This window comes from Physeter macrocephalus, chromosome 2 (genome assembly GCF_002837175.3).
Source record: "Physeter macrocephalus isolate SW-GA chromosome 2, ASM283717v5, whole genome shotgun sequence".
NCBI classification, from domain to species: domain Eukaryota; kingdom Metazoa; phylum Chordata; class Mammalia; order Artiodactyla; family Physeteridae; genus Physeter; species Physeter macrocephalus.
Window position 1 is genome coordinate 76,941,239 of NC_041215.1, and position 17,164 is coordinate 76,958,402.

General features: G+C 38.6%; 2 protein-coding genes across 10 annotated transcripts in view; one reads left to right on the forward strand and one right to left on the reverse strand.

Moving 5' to 3' along the window:
• The window catches only part of METTL8 (methyltransferase 8, tRNA N3-cytidine), a 93,434-nt gene extending 85,973 nt beyond the window's left edge, over positions 1 to 7,461 (reverse strand). For all 5 annotated transcript variants that reach the window (XR_003676867.1, XM_007110501.4, XM_007110500.4 and 2 more), the window contains exon 1: positions 7,224 to 7,461. The gene's annotated coding sequence lies outside the window, so the exon portion shown is untranslated. The remainder of the gene's footprint in view (positions 1 to 7,223) is intronic.
• Positions 7,462 to 7,690: 229 nt separating this feature from the next.
• Positions 7,691 to 17,164, forward strand: part of DCAF17 (DDB1 and CUL4 associated factor 17) — a 57,569-nt gene continuing 48,095 nt past the window's right edge. For 4 of the 5 annotated variants that reach the window (XM_024122198.3, XM_055088483.1, XM_024122197.3 and 1 more), the window contains exons 1-3: positions 7,691 to 8,085; positions 8,525 to 8,628; positions 14,529 to 14,619. In XM_024122198.3, the coding sequence (XP_023977966.1) occupies positions 7,960 to 8,085; positions 8,525 to 8,628; positions 14,529 to 14,619 (321 nt within the window). In that variant the 5' untranslated portion in view covers positions 7,691 to 7,959. The remainder of the gene's footprint in view (positions 8,086 to 8,524; positions 8,629 to 14,528; positions 14,620 to 17,164) is intronic. The other variant, XM_055088490.1, reaches the window with a different exon arrangement.

Consider the following 17,164-nt stretch of genomic DNA (forward strand, 5'->3'; position numbering starts at 1 on the left):
GGGACTTTCCTGGCACTCCAATGGTTAAGACTCCACGCTTCCAATGCAGGGGGCACGGGTTCCATCCCTGGTTGGGGAACTAAGATCCTGCATGCCGCGCATGGCACTACAGGAAAAGAAAAAAAAAAAAAGAAATGCACAGTGTTATGTATCCACCATTACAGTATCATACGAAATTTCTCCACCCTAAAAAAAAAAAAACAATGCTCTGTGCTACTTAATCAACCCTCTCTCCTCCCCAAACTCTCTACAACAGTGTGTTCATGTTTATAAATTTATGTGATTCACTTCAATCCTGTTTCCACTTAGCAGATGATTGAAGGAAACAGAGTAAGTGGCTTGGTCAAAATTTCACTATGTGATGCTGATGCTGCTACAACTTGTGCCTTGTGACTCCTGATGTGATGCTCTTTCTACCACACAACTCCACTTCCTTGATTTCAGCAGGGAGAGGCATGGCTGTGCACACAGACAAGAAGAAGAGAAGACAGAAATGGTGCTAAGTGATTGTATCTTACATTAATGGAAGCTTTTACACTAAAAATATGAGAAAGTGGAATTCTTGTTCTGGTAATTTGGTGAACCTGATACCCCAAAAACCTTTCTGCTATAAAATATTCCCAAAAGCCTGGACAAATACATTAAAAAATATATCTTGTTAAATATCGATACATCAGTGAGCCGGCAAAAAAGAAAGAGAAACCCTCAGAGACCAAAAGCTAGCAAAGATCCAAAGAGCTGAGAGAGCAATGAAGCCAGCAGTTGCCCAAATTCCACAGTGTTTAAAAAACAAAACACATCACAAAAACTTATCTAAACTCAAGTTTGGTTTAACATTAGAAAATATATTTATGTAATTACCACATTATCAGATTACAGGAAAAAAATTATATTATCACCTCAGCATTTACGGAGAAAGTCTTTGATAAAATTCAACACCCATTCATGACTAAAAATAAAATGAACAAGACTTTTAGCAAATATGGAATGGTTGAGAATTTCATTAACCTGATAAAAGGTAGCTACCAAAAACCTACAATGTCATCCTTAATGGTGAAATATTAGAAGTATTCCATTTATAAACATGAATAAGACAAGGATGTCCATTATCACTGGTTCTATTCAACACTGCACTGGAGGTCCTGGCCAACATAGTAAGAAAAGAAAGAGGAACAAAAGTAAAAGAATTGAGAGGGAAGTAACAAAACTGTCCCAGTTTCCAGAGGACATGATTATCTATGTAGAAAAATCCCCCAAACCTTACAAATGACAATTATTGCTATTAAAGATAAATGTTGGCAAACAAAATATCAATATACAAAAACAACATTGCTAAACATAAGATCAACATACAAAAAGACAACTGCATGTTTACATACTAGCAAAAATACAGTGAGAAGACCTAATTTGAAAATATACCATTCACACAACAAAGACCCAATGCATCCCCCCCAAAAAAATTAATTAAAAAAATACATATACCATTTACAACACTGACCAAAAATATAATGTACTTAGAAAGTTGCAAAATATGCAATCCATTAAGAAAAAGGTTATAAAATTTCATTAAAAGACACTAAAAACATCTAAATAAATGGAGAGACATATTGCCTTCAGAGATGGGATAATTTCATATGGTAAAGATGTCAGTTCTCTTCAAATTGATAGGTAGATTTAATGTCATCCCAATCAAAATTCCAGTAAGGTTTTTGTAGAACTTAGATTTTAAAATGTATATGAAAGTGCAATTGCAAAAAAGAAATAAGACCCTCCTGAAGAAAAGGAATAAGGTAGAGGACTTGCTCTACCAGCTGGAAAGCCTTATTGTAAAAGTGGTCAAGTATTCATTAACCCAGGGAGAGAAAAATAGAATAGACCAGAAAATAGAGCCTAGAAATACACTATGAATGTAAACTTGATATATAACAGTTAGCACTACAGATCTGTGGAGAAATGAGGGCCCCTCCAATAAATGCCTCTGGGACAAGTAGTCATTGGTGTACAAAAAAAGAGGGACAATAAATGGGTGTTAGTTTAAGGTGCTTAGTTTGGGGTAATTTGTTACACAGAAATAGAAAAAGAACACCTTTTTAATGTGTGTACCAAAACACAGGTTTAAGGTCTATAGAAGCACTTTTCTAGGAATAAAAAGGCCAAAAGAAACAAAAGCCCAGCCAGTAGAAAATGGATAAATAAACTGTAGTAAATTCACACAATGAAATACTATATATTGGTAAAAATAAATGAAATGAACTACAGGTACTCTGTCAAGTGTAATGTTGAAGTAAAAATAGACAACTTGTAGAAGAGTACATATATGCAGTATGATTCAATTTATATGATGTTCAAAAACATTCAAAACTTAATGTTTTATTTATATAAAGAGGAAAGAGGGATCCAGGAACAACGATGGGCACATAGGATATGTCAAAGTTTTAGGTAATGTTCTGTTTTTTTAAAGTTGATGATAGCTATCTGGGTATTCATTTTATAATTATTATTTATATATTATGCTATGTTACCTATACATATTCTTTTGAATAAATAAAATATTTTTTTAAATAAGAGGAATAGTTTGTAAACTTTACTATCAATCCTTTAAACCTAAATCTTTCTGGATTTTGTATATGAATGAATCTACTACATGTTCAGACATATATCATCAAAATATACAGAGAAAAAATAAAAGAACCAAATTTATGGTAAAAAGCCTCAATAATTTCAAAATAAATTTCCAAAAGTGACTCACTCTCACCTGAACTACTACAATTACCTGCTAACTGGTCTCTCTACTTCACTCTTGTCCTGATGCTGTACCTAACTGTCTCTTTAAGGGAATGTAATATCACTCCAGAGATTTTTCCCATCCCATTGCCATGGGCTCACATGCTCTGATCCCTGCCTACTTCTGGGACCTGATTTTATTCCTCTCTTCCCGCATGCCCCAGCCATAGAACAGATACTAACATTCTGCAGCATTAATGTCTATAATGCTAATGTGTACATTTAATGAAATCTTGGCATCTTTCATTGACAGCACATCGTGAGTATTTCCCTGCTTTCCATTTGTTCTGGGGAATTTGGGGATGTTGATTTGTGGTTCTGCCTTATCATGATTTCACTTGACTCTTTCCTTCATCTTTAATATCCACTGCATCAGAAGTCCTGTCAGTTCTACTTTCAAAATAAATATATCCTGAATCTGTTCCCTTCTTTCCATCTCTCCTGCTACCACTCTAGTCCATCTATCGTCTCTTATCTGGACCAATGCAACAGCCACCATCTCCTTGTTTCTGTTATTGTGCCACTGCAGTACACTATAGCCACAATGATCTTAATATAACAAATTAGATCATGTTACACTCCTTCTTCAAAGTGTCCTATGGCTTCCCATCGCAACAGAATAAAATCCAAAATTCCTTATACCCGACGTGACTTGGTCCCAGCCTACCTTGGCAAGTTCACTTCCCTCACGCACACTAAAGAATCACACTAGCCTTCTCATAGTTTTAGAATAATCCAACGTTGTGACCGCCTTGGGGACCCTGAATTGGAGCATCCCTCTGCCTGGACTACTCTAACCTTAGTTCATGCAGATTGGCTCATCCTCATCATTCAGGGCTCAGTTCAAACTCCACTCTTCAGAGAGGCCTTTCCTGACCATTCTGGGTACAGCAGGGCTCTCAACCACTCACTGTCGAGCACATCACTCTGTTTTCTCTTCTTCCCAGCACTTTATCACTACCTGAAAACCTTATTTTTAAAATCTATGTATTGTCTATCTCTCCCAACACGTGAGGACCTTGTTCCCTGTTCATTGTTATACTCTATGCCGAAATAGTAGCCAGCACATTGTAGATGAAAATAATTACATGTTGAATGAATGACCTCTTGTGGCCTTGGTTCAAATTTCTTTGTCTCTGAACAAATGTTCAGGTTTAATAACCGGAGTGTTTTATACATTTATTCTGTTATGCCTCTTTAAACGACATATGTGAACAAAAAGCATTTTATTAACTTCTGAACTCATATGTCCTCTTTTCTGTCTTTAAAATATCATGGCAAGGATGGTTAAGTATTCTCTAAACATCACACAGACACAGAATGAAAACAAAAAAACAAACAAAAAAAACCTAATGTTTGTTTTATGCCCCAAATTAAGAGAAGTCATTTCCAAACCTAAACCTAGGGGTATCTGTTCCTGACATTTTACCTTCAACAAGAAAATATCTACTTTATAGGTAGAACTGTTAGGGATTAAAGTTTTTTTGTTTGTGAAGAAAAGAATCTTTATTTATTTATTTATTCCCATAGGTTTATTTTTTATTTTATTTTTTTAACATCTTTATTGGAGTATAATTGCTTTACAATGGTGTGTTAGTTTCTGCTTTATAACAAGGGATTAAAGTTTTTAAAAACTTATTTCTTTTTATTAATATTGTGGTTTCCTACTTATTTAAAGAATGAAAACTAAATCTGATTCTATATTAAAAGTACTTAGTTGCTGACAACAGAATCTGTACAACATTGTTTTTAGAAAAGCCCATTCATTCAACATACATATGCATCCTTAGTACACTGCCTAAAATGTGGTTACTGCATATGTATGTTGAATGAATGAATGGACCTCTCTAAACACAAATGTTGGGAAGACAGGCAAACAATTCTAATATAGTGCCACAACCAGTGTATGCAGAGTAACCTGTTAGAAGAGGCAAGTCTATAACTTGCCTTGTCTCTTCTAACATGTTAGAAGATGGAGGGGTCAGGAAAAGTGTGTGAGTGGAGCTGTGATACCTGGGATGAGTCTTGAGATAAATAGATAAGAGGAGAGGAAGGAAGCTCCAGACAAAGAAAATTTTAAATGTAAAGGCACCCTGGCTTGAGCAAGTAGGCAACATGTCAGAAGCACAAGAGCAAACGTGGGGCTTCCCTTGTGGCGCAGTGGTTAAGAATCCGTCTGCCATTGCAGGGGACACGGGTTGGAGCCCTGGTCTGGGAAGATCCCACATGCCACAGAGCAACTAAGCCCGTGTGCCACACTACTGAGCCTGTGCTCTAGAGCCCATGAGCCACAACTACTGAACCCGCATGCCGCAACTAATGAAGCCCACACGCCTAGAGCCCGTGCTCCGCAACAAGAGAAGACACCGCAATAAGGAGTCCGCGCACCACAACGAAGAGAAGTCCCCTCTCACCGCAACTGGAGAAAACGCGCGCACAGCAACGAAGACCCAATGCAGCCAAAAATAATAAATTAATTAATTAAATAAAATTTTTAAAATAAGCACAGACTCTTAAAAAAAAAAAGGAGCAAATGTGAAAGATGGGCAAAGATGAGGCTGAAAATGTGGGCAAGATGCAGATAATAAAGTGCCCTGTATAATACACTATGGCATTCAGATTTTGTCCTATAAGGCACCTATACTGACCTCGAGGAATTCATAAATGTAGCCTCGAGGTTATGAGATTTCTCTAGAGAAACGTTTTATTTTTAGTTTGTTAAAAATCTAAATTAAAAAATTTTTTTGAACAAAAGGATACTCTGGATCACCTGGATGACTACATTTTAATTGATTACAGTACTGTCACAAGATTTCAGTTCACACGTTTGTGTTTAGGACTGCACTGGCAAACAAGTGGTTTATCATTGGCACAGATTAATGAGAGACACGGTGACTTTTACGTAAATGATATTTGTCAAGTGAAGGTCAAATGAAATCATGACACAATGAACAAAGGAAGATTTTTACATTGGTTTAAATAAAGAAAAGAGGTGAAGTCACTGAGTAATCTCTCAACGCAAGGACAATGCAGACAGGCCTTTCTGTAAGGAATTTATGCCCTGGAGGACAGTGAAGGTTTACTTTTTAGATCATGATAGGTCCAGCAAAAACAGTCTCATTGGTAACAATGAACAAGCATTCATCAGAATTTATTTGTTTTATAGTTTTGCTTCATTTAATGTACACCCGTTTATACCGAACATATTTTAAGTTCACCATAGATAATCCTAGGTATCTACTTAGGTTTGAGAAATTCTGCTCTGGGTGACTGGGAGCCACTGAAAGATTAAATAGGGAAATGACAGATTTGTGCTTTAGAAAAACCACTCTGGCAGCAGTGTGGAGGGTTGGAACTGAAAGTATTTAAGTAAGGCAGAAAGGAGGCTACTTAACATAATAATGTGATAAAATGGTGAGGCCCTAAATTACTCCGGGGGGATATGAACAGAAGACGGATAACAGAATCAAAAGCACTTGGTTGAGGGTGACAGAAAAGAGAGCATCTAGGATGACTGTCCCTAGGGTGACTTGATGGTGAGATACAGACCACTGGGAGACAAACAAGTTGGGGTGAAGGGGAAGGAGAAAAAAAGAGGTGATCAATTCAATTCAGCAATGATTTGAATTTCATTTCAGCCAAAGAAAACCCAGTTATCTTTTCTGGGTCCGTTTTCTCAGTGACAGCTGCATTCATGAATTACCAAATTAACTATTATAGCGCTCTCTAAAAATATACAAAGCACTCCACAGTATGCTGTAAATAAGTCATGAAAAAATCAGCAAAAGCCCAGGCCCTAAAGGAAATTCAGCAGAGTTAAAAAGAGATATGACAAATTTTTCCTAAACACTTAAAACCAATGCACTCACCCAGTATTGTACTTTTTGCTCTGTCAGTCAAATGCAATCACTCCCTAGCCCACGTCTGAACAAGAGGCCACGTGGGAGATGCAAAGACACCACCCTCAAGGCACTTAAAAGCAAAGCAATGGGCCTCGTCTGGTGCATGATTACTGAAACCTTAGTGTGGTAGGAATGTCATATCCTCAATGACCCAGCCCTTGAGGATATGACAGGAATCTTGACCCTACAGGCAGGGCTAGACACAAAGTTATCTTTTACTTAGAGGAATAAACGTGGAGTACCCTAGGCAGTTCAATAACAATGTAAATATTTCATATTTCATTCCCGATAAGGAGGGGAAAAAAAGGCGAGAGTAAGGACAATGCAGCAATTATCGCAAAACCAGCCTGCATCTCCGCGGACCACAAAAGGGCGGGCCTCCGGGAAAGTAATTCAACTCTAGTTTGGTGGGAATGCCAGCACCTTCACCACTAACTCATAATAACAAAAGCATAGTGTTTACGGACCCAAAAGGTTTAACCGTCCACCTCATCCACAACGTCCAACGCGTGACTGAAGGGAAAGCCGAGGGCGTACCTTTCTTTAGCACAGGACGCTGCCTTCGGGGGAGAGGGGCGGTAGCACACGACACTGCCCCCCTCTCGGCGCCCGGTCAGGGCCTCTCAGAGCAAAAGTCGGGGGCTGAGAGACGTAAGGGTACCGGGGCGGCAAGGGACAGGCCCCTGAATGCAGGGTTCGAACAGGTATCGGGGACCAAGAGGCTGCAGCACAGCGCCCCCAAGGCTCTCCCCAGGTGCCGCGTGCAGAGCCGGCAAAGCGCCCCAGCCCTACGGCGCAGCCTCCGCCGTGGCCAGAGGAGGCGGGGCAGGGCGGGGCCGCGGCCGGTTGGAGGCGGGGCCGGGGCACGCGCTCGCTCCCCGCTGCCTTGTGGGGGTTGTAGTTCTGGGAACAAGTCAAGATCCCTCCGAGGGCACTGGGAACTACATTTCCCAGTGAGGGAACGGCTCCGGCGGACCGCGCGTTACGGGCGTCGCAGTGTCTGCCGCCGGGTCCGGAGCCGGAGAGCGTTTGAGGGGCCAGCCAGGAAGGGAGTTTCTTTTCCTTCCCAATTGCCCGCTCTCGGGTGGCGCCGGCTCTGCCTTCCGTCTCCCCACTGCCGTGCGCCCCCGGCCCGGCTCCAGGTGTCAGCTTTTCCTGGCCCCCTCGGGGAGTTGGGACCTGGAGGTTCGGAGGTATTGGCCGCTGCCCGGCGCCCGAGTGAGGGGCGCACACATCTTGGGCCCTGCCAACTCCGCCACCGGCCCGCACCTCCATGGGTCCAAGCCAGAAGCCCAACGTGTGCCGCAGGCTGAGTCGCCGGGCGCTGGGCTTCTTCTCTCGGGACGCGGGCGTGGTGCAGAGGACGAACCTGGGTATCCTGCGGGCGCTGGTGTGCCAGGTGACCGCCCGCCGGCCGGAAGCCGAACCAAGGGCAGCGGGGCGACTGGCGGGGGATGGGGCTAGGGGTGGGAGTCAAGCTTCCGGCCGGGGTGCAGTTTTCACGCAATACAGCCCCGTTTTAAGAAGATCACCCTTGATGGGCAGGGTGATCCAGGCCTTGAACCTGGAGGATTAGAAAATAGCCTTTAATAGAACCGCCACATGCTTTTAGTTTTAACTTTCTTATGTCTTCCTGCAGACAGTTTTTTTCTAAAAATTGGTCACCGCACTTAAGCCAAAACGTGAAGGCAGAGTGAGGAAGAATTGAACATAATGTTTTTTTAAGAACGTACATGAAATTACTTTGAAAACTGTAAATGTAACTATCCAACTTAAAATTGGTGCACAGTAGAAACTTAGGAGTTATTTGCTAAATTGAAATTCCTTTTGTCTTCCAGGAAAGTACTAAGTTTAAGAATGTTTGGACAACTCATTCCAAGTCACCTATAGCCTATGAGAGAGGAAGAATATATTTTGACAACTATCGGTGCTGTGTCAGCAGGTATCTTTTTGGTGAAAGTTTTTGCTGTAATTCATTTGACTGTTGATCTTAACTCTAATTTTTATAGAAACACATGCCTACATTAGTGCTTAGTGAAATAGGAGAATAGAGAAATCGGTCCAAAATAAGGGTAGGGGGTAAAATGCATGTAATTTTAAAATCTTGTTAAATCTAAAGTTTGAGGTTTTATCCTTGTAAACATCAATTTAAAGCAAATTTATATTGCAGGCAAAATGACAGATTGCTGAGTACAATGTAGTATTTTATTCTGCTTAAAAGATACCAGAGTCAAGAGATCCAGGTACCTACTAATAAGATGCTGTTTTAGAGAAGACTTCCTGTGTTTTGTTATGAAACTACTTGCCTTTGTTTTAGAAGAAAATTTTCAAACTTGCTCAAGTAGAGAATAGCATAGTGAACCCCATATATTCATTACCTAGATTCAAAAAGGATCAAGATTTTGCCAAATTTGCTTATCTTTTCCCACCCCCCCTTTTCCTTTATTCCTTTGCTAAATATTTTAAAGCATATTCCAAACATCATGCCGTACTTAAGTTTGCTTCTCTAAAAAAAATGGTTATTTTCTTTTTCTTTTTTAACGGCTTTGTAATTCACCCTTTTAAAGTGTACGATTCAATGATTTTTACTTCCTTGAAATTCAGTGAAAATGAATTTGATGAACCACTGATGATTCATATAGGCAACCATCACTACAGTTAATTTTAGAACATTTTCATTACCTCAGAAAGAAACACTGTACCCTTTAGCTATCACCAGGATACCTTCATCACCCTCAGCCCTATGCAACTGCTAGTCTACTTTCTGTCCCTATAGATTCATCTGTTTTGGACATTTCAAAAAATTGAATCACATAATATGTGATTTTTGTGTGTGACTGGCTTCTTAGTAGATTACCAGTTTATTATAAAAGTTTATAACTCAGGAACAGCCAGATGGAAGAGATGCATAGGGCAATGTATATGGGAAGGAGCACAGAGCTTCTATGCTCGCTGAGCCCGCCGCTCTTCCTGAATCTCCATGTGTTCACCAACCCAGAAACACGTCTCCTTTTCTAATATATATATTTAATGCCATACATTTCCCTCTAAGGACTGTTTTGCTGTCCTTGCTACCACGAATGTTGATACGTTGTATATATTCATTTTAAAATTTGACAGCTTCTTTGACCCTTGTGTTAATTAGAAATGTGTCATTTAATCTCCAAATATTTTGAGATTTTCCAGCTATCTTTCTGTTATTGATTTCTAATCTAATTCCACTGTGTTCTGAGAGCATATTTTGTATTATTTCTAGTTTTTTAAATTTGTTGATGTGTACTTTATTACCCAGAGTGTGGTCTATCTTGGTGAATGTTTCACGTGGGCTTGAGAAGAATGTGTATTCATTCCCTTGTTGTTGGATGAAGTACTCTAAAGATGTCAGTTGGACCCAGCTGATTGATGGTACTGTTCAGTTCAACTATATCCTTATGGACTCTGCTTGTTGGATCTGTCAGTTACTGATAGAGGTTGTTTTGAAGTCTCTAACTATATTAGTGGATTTGTCTATTTCTCCTTGTGTTCTATAAGTTTTTGTCTCACATATTTTGACATTCTGTTGTTAGATGCATACACATTAAGTAATGCCACTCTTTATTCCTGATAATTTTCCTTGTCAAAGTCTGCTGTGTCTGAAATTAATATGGGTACTCCAGCTTTCTTGTGGATAATATTTGCATGGTATACTTACATGTTATAACATATATTTGAGCCTTGTTTTTAATCTACTCTGATACTCTGTCTTTTGATAGGTGTATTCAGACCACTCACATTTAAAGTGATTATTGATGTAGTTGGTTTAATACCTCCCATATTTGTAACTATTTTCTGTTCATTGTGTTTGTTCCTTGTTTCTTTGTCTTTTATTCTTTTTCTGCCTTCTCTGGTTTTAACTGAGCATCCTATATGATTACATTTTCTCTCCACTTTAACATATCAATTATATTTCTTTTTTAAACTTTTTAGTGGTTGCCTTGGAGCTTGCAGTATACATTTACAACTAATCTAAGTCACTTTCTCCTACTCTCTTTATGAGTAGTGCAGCTACCTTATAACAGAGTGTTTTTAATTCCTCCCTCCTGTCTTTTATAATATTGCTTTTATAATATTGCTTATATAATATTTTATAATATTGCTGTCATTCATTTTACTTATCCATAAGCTATAATAATTGAATACCTTGTTGCTGAATACATTATTATAAACACATTTTATCTGTTAAATCAATTAAGTATAAGAAAAACAATGGATTTTATTTTATTTTATTTTATCTTTATTTATTCCTTCTTTAACATTCTTCTTTTCTTTATGTAGATCTGAGTTTCTGACCTATATCATTTTTCTTCTCTTTGGAGAACTTCTTTGAGTTCTTAAGGCAGAACTTTCTTATAAGGCAGGTTCACTGACAACACATTCACTCAATTTTTGTTTGTCTGAAAAAGTCTTATTTCTCCTCAACTTTTGAAGGATAACCTCTCAGGATACAGAATTCTAGGTTGGTGGGAGTTTGTTTTGTTTCATCACTTTAAATATTTCACTCCACTCTCTACTTGCTTGCATGGTTTCTGAAGAGAAGTCCAGTGTAATTCTTAACCTGTTCATCTGTAGGTAAGGTGATTTTTTTCCCTCTGCCGTCTTTCAAGATGTTCTCTTTATTTTTGATTTTCTACAGTTGGAATATGGTATGCCTAGATATAGATTTTTTGGTATTTATCATGCTTGGTGTTCTGTAAGCTTCTTATATATGTGATTTGGTGTCTGTCATTAATTTTGGAAAATTTTCAGCCATTATTATTTCAGCATTTCTTCTGTTTTGTTCTCTTTCTTCTCCTTCTGGTATTCCCATTATGTGTACATTACACATTTTCCAATTTCCCACAGTTCTTAGATGTCCTGTTCTGCTTTATCATTCTTTTTTCTTTCTAGTTTGGGAAGTTTCTGTTGACGTATGTTCAAGATCACTGATTCTGTCGTCAGCTGTGTCTGGTCTCCTGATAAGCCCATCAAAGACATTCTTCATTTGTATTATGGTGTTTTTGATTTCTAGCATTTCCTTTTGATTTTTCTTAGGATTTTTTTCTCTCTGCTTAATTACCCATCTGTTCCTCCATGTGTCCACTTTTTCCATTAGAGTCCTTAGCATATTAATCATACTTATTTTATGTTCCCAATCTGATAATTCCAAAATCTCCACCATGACTTAAGTCTGGTCCTCACACTTGCTTTGTCTCTTTAAACTTTGTATTTTGCATTTTAGCATGCCTTGTAATTTTTTGTTGAAAGTTGTACATGATGTAGTGGGTAAAAGGAATTGCAGTAAATAGGTCTTTAGAGTGAGATTAATGTTTATCTGGCTAGGAGTTAGGCTGTGTTTGTTGTTTGCTGTTGCTGTAGGTATCAGAGCCTAAAATTTTCTTTGGTGTTCTTGTTTTTGTCTCCCCAGTACTGACTCCAGCAGCTTGCTCCTGAGTTTTTGCTTCTAGTAAGCTGTGATTCTTGGTATCCACCTCTCTCTCCAGTTTTGGGGGCAGCAATTTGCCCTCTGACCTCAATTATCTGATGTAACTAATAAGAGTTGTTCATTTTCAGTTTGCTTAACTATTTTCTTGTTGTGAGGACATGACTGATGGACCAGAAACCAGAAGTTAGAGACAATGGTTTTTTAGGTAGTGTTTGAGGTTTGTTCTGACCCTGGAGGGCTCCTCCCAGTAATCTTTTTCTGGTTCTTTCCAGCAAATTAGCCAGCCTACAGTTTAGCCTGTATGGCCAGTGAATCTACAGATCTCTACTCGTTTGCCTTTCATCACAGCCTCCACTGGTTGTGAGAGTGCTCTTAGGCTAAAACTTCTCCTCACTCTGTTACAAGTGAAGTCAGTTTCTCTGGGAAGAGACTTGGGGCTATCTGCTTTATGGCCTGCTTCTCCGCCAGGCAAAATCTTCAAGCTGGTGGGGGGAGAGGGTCAGTGGCACTTTTGCCTCTGAATGACTCCCCTACTCTAGCTGAGCACATGGGTTTAGGGCAGACATTAGCCTCGGATTTTCTTGCCACTCTCAATGTGGAACCACTTCTTTATAAGGTGGGATAAGGGTAATCAGAGCTCCAGTATTCTTAAGCATGGCAGGCCCAAGGTAGAGCCTCCATCCCATGAGTAGGGGCTAGGCAGAAGAAAGGAGTCCCACCTCTTGACTGCACTAACCTAGGACCCAGGCCCAGCAACGAGGAGGTGGAGGCTGGATGGAAAATGCTGTCATTCTACCCTTTGAGGGAAGGTAACCCTCTAGGAGCCGGGGGTTGAGGGAGCCCTGTGCTCTTGGCTGTACCAGTCTGGAGTAGAGTTTTCACCTTGCTGAGCTAAGAATGGTGGAGAGGGAGCACGTCTTACTTCAAACACCATAGACTCTTACTGTTCTTACTGAGTTCTAGTAGATTTTTTTGAGTAAATGTTTTTTCATTTGTAATATGCCTCTAGGACCACTTCCAGAGACTTTAATTAGTTGTCCTTTTATAATTCTCACCATTTTCCTGGGGAGCATGTCCATAGAGCTTCTCATACTCTCATGCTAGAAGTGGAAATCTGGACATCTTCTTATATCATCATAATGTCATTATCATGCCCAGCAAAATTAACAGTAATTCTTTGGTATCATTTAATGCCCATATTATAACTTTTCCAATTTAGAGATAGCTGCTTTAATTGAAAATTTTAAAAAAATCAGAGTAAGTGGCATTGATTGGTGATCCAATGGTAAATACCATTGGAGTTCTTTAATATTCCATTCAGCGGTGTTTTACCCATAGGTTAGAATCATATATGAGGTTGCTTTCATTCCTGTGAAATTCTGTTTGGTTTAAACCTTTGAGTCAGTGAGAGTACATCAAAGTTGAGTAAAATTGTCACCCTAAAAATTGTTTCTAAATAGTAGTTTATTTTTAAAGTTCATGAGTTTAAAAAAATGAAAACATCTATGTACACCTCTCAGTTGTAATCAGGGAAGTATAAATTAAAGGTAAGAGACTTTTTCATATCAAAAATATAGTGTTCAATATTGGCAGAAATATAAACTTATTCATCCTTTCTGAAACACAACTTGGGAGTAAAAAAAAAAAGCCTTAAAGGTTATTTCCTTTTTTATCTACTAATTTTCATCACAAATAAAGGAACTCTTTTTTTTTTTTTTTTTTTTTTGCGGTACGCGGGCCTCTCACTGTTGTGGCCTCTCCCATTGCACGCGCAGGCCCAGCGGCCATGGCTCAAGGTCACGGGCCTAGCCGCTCCGTGGCATGTGGGATCTTCCCGGACCGGGGCACGAACCAGTGTCCCGTGCATTGGCAGGCGGACTCTCAACCACTGCGCCACCAGGGAAGCCTTTTTTTTTTGGAACTCTTTGTCTAATTAATTTTCATTTTACAATGTTGGAATAACAGTTTACGAATGTGGAATTCAACAGAGATATTCATAATAAATGTTAAAGGGTAAAGAAAGAAGTCAATATGCTCCAATTTTGGAAAGTGATCAGCAGGTGGGTATGTGTATATAAAGAAAAGGTAGAGGGAAATGAACCAAGATACTAATACTGAGCCAAAATGTTCATATTGGGTAGTTTTATACTATTATAATTTATTATAATTTATTACATATTTTAGATTTTTTTCTATGAATGTGTATTATGAATTTTGTGATCAGAAAAAAAAATGTTAACATTTAATCAAGAAGAGGAAAGCAAAGTAGCAAGTTGTATTTTTGGTATTCCCAATCTCTGAATTAAAAAAAAAAAAATCCGTCAAATCTGAGCAAACACTACCTCATTTATGAAGAAGAATAATCTTTTTTTTTCCCCCAGTGTTGCATCAGAGCCAAGAAAACTTTATGAAATGCCAAAATGTTCCAAATCAGAAAAAATAGAGGATGCTTTATTATGGGAATGCCCAGTGGTAAGATTTGTTTTTAGAGCACTTATTTCTAAAGCATTTTTAGCCTAGAAGAACAGATTATTGTTAATATACTGCATAAAGAAATAAAACTTAAGTATCATAGTGATTTTTTTTTTTGTATGTGGGCCTCTCACTGTTGTGGCCTCCCCCGCTGCGGAGCACAGGCTCTGGACGCGCAGGCCCAGCGGCCATGGCTCATGGGCCCAGCCACTCTGCGGCATGTGGGATCCTCCCGGACCGGGGCACGAACCCGTGTCCCCTGCATCGGCAGGCGGACTCTCAACCACTGCGCCACCAGGGAAGCCTGAGAGCATATCTTTTTTTTTTTAATAAATTTATTCATTTATTTAACTTTTGGCTGCATTGGGTCTTCGCTGCTGCACATGGGCTTTCTCTAGTTGCAGTGAGCGGGGGCTACTCTTTGTTGCGGGGCACAGGCTTCTCATTGTGGTGGCTTCTCTTGTTGCAGAGCACAGGCTCTAGGCACACGGGCTTCAGTAGTTGTGGCACACGGGCTTCAGTAGTTGTGGCTCTCGGGCTCTAGAGCTCATACTCAGTAGTTGTGGTGCACGGGCTTAGTTGCTCCACGGCACGTGGGATCTTCCCGGACCAGGGCTCGAACCCGTGTCCACTGCATTGGCAGGCGGATTCTTAACCACTGCCACCAGGGAAGCCCGAGCATGTCTTTTGATTATCATTTTTCCTCACGAAGTAATTCCTATCCTAAAAAATTATGTATTAATACTATGACTATATTTTTAACTTTTAATGCCATTTGTAAATCTTGAAAACTAGAAAAAGTTATGAATTGATTAAAAGTTTTATAAGCAATATAAGCTAGTTTATAGTTATTCTTAGCATTTAAGAGATTATTCTACTTAATATGTTGAGACAATAAAATATTTATTTAGGGTAACAGTTACGTTACGTGACTCTTTGAAAGTGGATTCTTATGGGTTTCTTCTATGAATCTTTTTAGGAAAATAATAGGATAAAAATAAAATAATAGATAAGCTCATTCCATCAGCTCAGCATTGCCCCAGTGTGTATTTTTTCAGAGATGTTAACATCTTATAATTGTTAGAGGAATTGGGAGAATTAGGTTGTTTAAAGGGTTAAACAAATTTATTTATAGAATTACTTCTCAGAGCCTTTAATACTATTAATACTTATAATAATACTACTGTTCATGGTGATTGTCAAACCATTTTCCCAACTTTTTTGATCATAGAACTTCCTATTTTGAGATATATTTTTAAATATTAATTTTCCATAGGATCAGTGTTCTAAGAAACACACTTAAGAAGTACTGCAACTCATATATACAATGGAATATTACTCAGCCATAAAAAGAAACGAAACTGAGTTATTTGTAGTGAGGTAGATGGACTTAGAGACTGTCATACAGGGTGAAGTAAATGAGAAAGAGAAAGACAAATACCGTATGCTAACACATATATATGGAATCTTAAAAAAAAAAAAAAAAGGTTCTCATGAACCTAGGGGCAGGACAGGAATAAAGACAGAGACATAGAATGGATTTGAGGACACGGGGAGGGGGAAAGGTAAGCTGGACAAAAAAAAAAAGTACTGCAACAGGGGCTTCCCTGGTGGTCCAGTGGTTAAGACTCCTTGCTTCTACTGCAGGGGTCACGGGTTCGACCCCTGGTCAGGGAACTAAGATCCCGCATGATGCATGGTGTGGCCAAAAAAAAAGAAAAAAGTGCTACAACAAACTAATCAGGTCTCTGAATCTGGCTGTTTGTTTTTTAGGAAAAATAGAATATGTGACCAAAAATAATGTTTAAAGGTTAAGAGACTATGCTTTGCATTTATTATTAAAATTCCTTTTTTGTTTTTAAACACTTGTTTTTACATAAAATTGTAGTTTTCTAGAGCTGCTGCTTTCTTTTTCCCTGGACAGTTGCTTTCTTTTCATAGAAGTCTCCTTTTTAAAAATCAGGAAGCTTTAAATCTACGTTCTCTTCCCCAGCTCCTTATTGAAAGTTGAAAATGACTATTGTGTCCCCACATCTAAAGCCTTTCAATCCATTCTCATTGGTGAGGGGAAGAGGATGACAGATTTCCTAACTGAGAAAAATTTTGAAGACACCAGTGCAGAACACCAAAAATTTAGAGCAATCCTGCAAAAATAAAGTTTCTAGTAACCGAATTCCTAATCTCAATTCTCTTTAAACATTTTATTCTTATTTGAAGTGGAGCAAGATTTTCCACTAAGAAAAACTACAAAGCATATTGTAGTAACATACTGATGTGAAACTACATTTAAACTAGCACCCTCCTTCTCTGAGATAATGTGTGAAATACAACTTTTAGTTTAGGAAAATAGCTTAAACCTATTATGTATGCTACTTAATCCTTTTTTTTTAAGTAGGCAAGGTATAAATGGTACATTTTTAAAAACTTTAAAAACTCCATGAGGTGATGCTTATGTAAGACACCAAAGAAAAATATTTCCAAAGAAAAATATTTACATCATTGCCTGTGATTTCAGTGTAAGACTACAGTAGCTAATAAGCTTAAC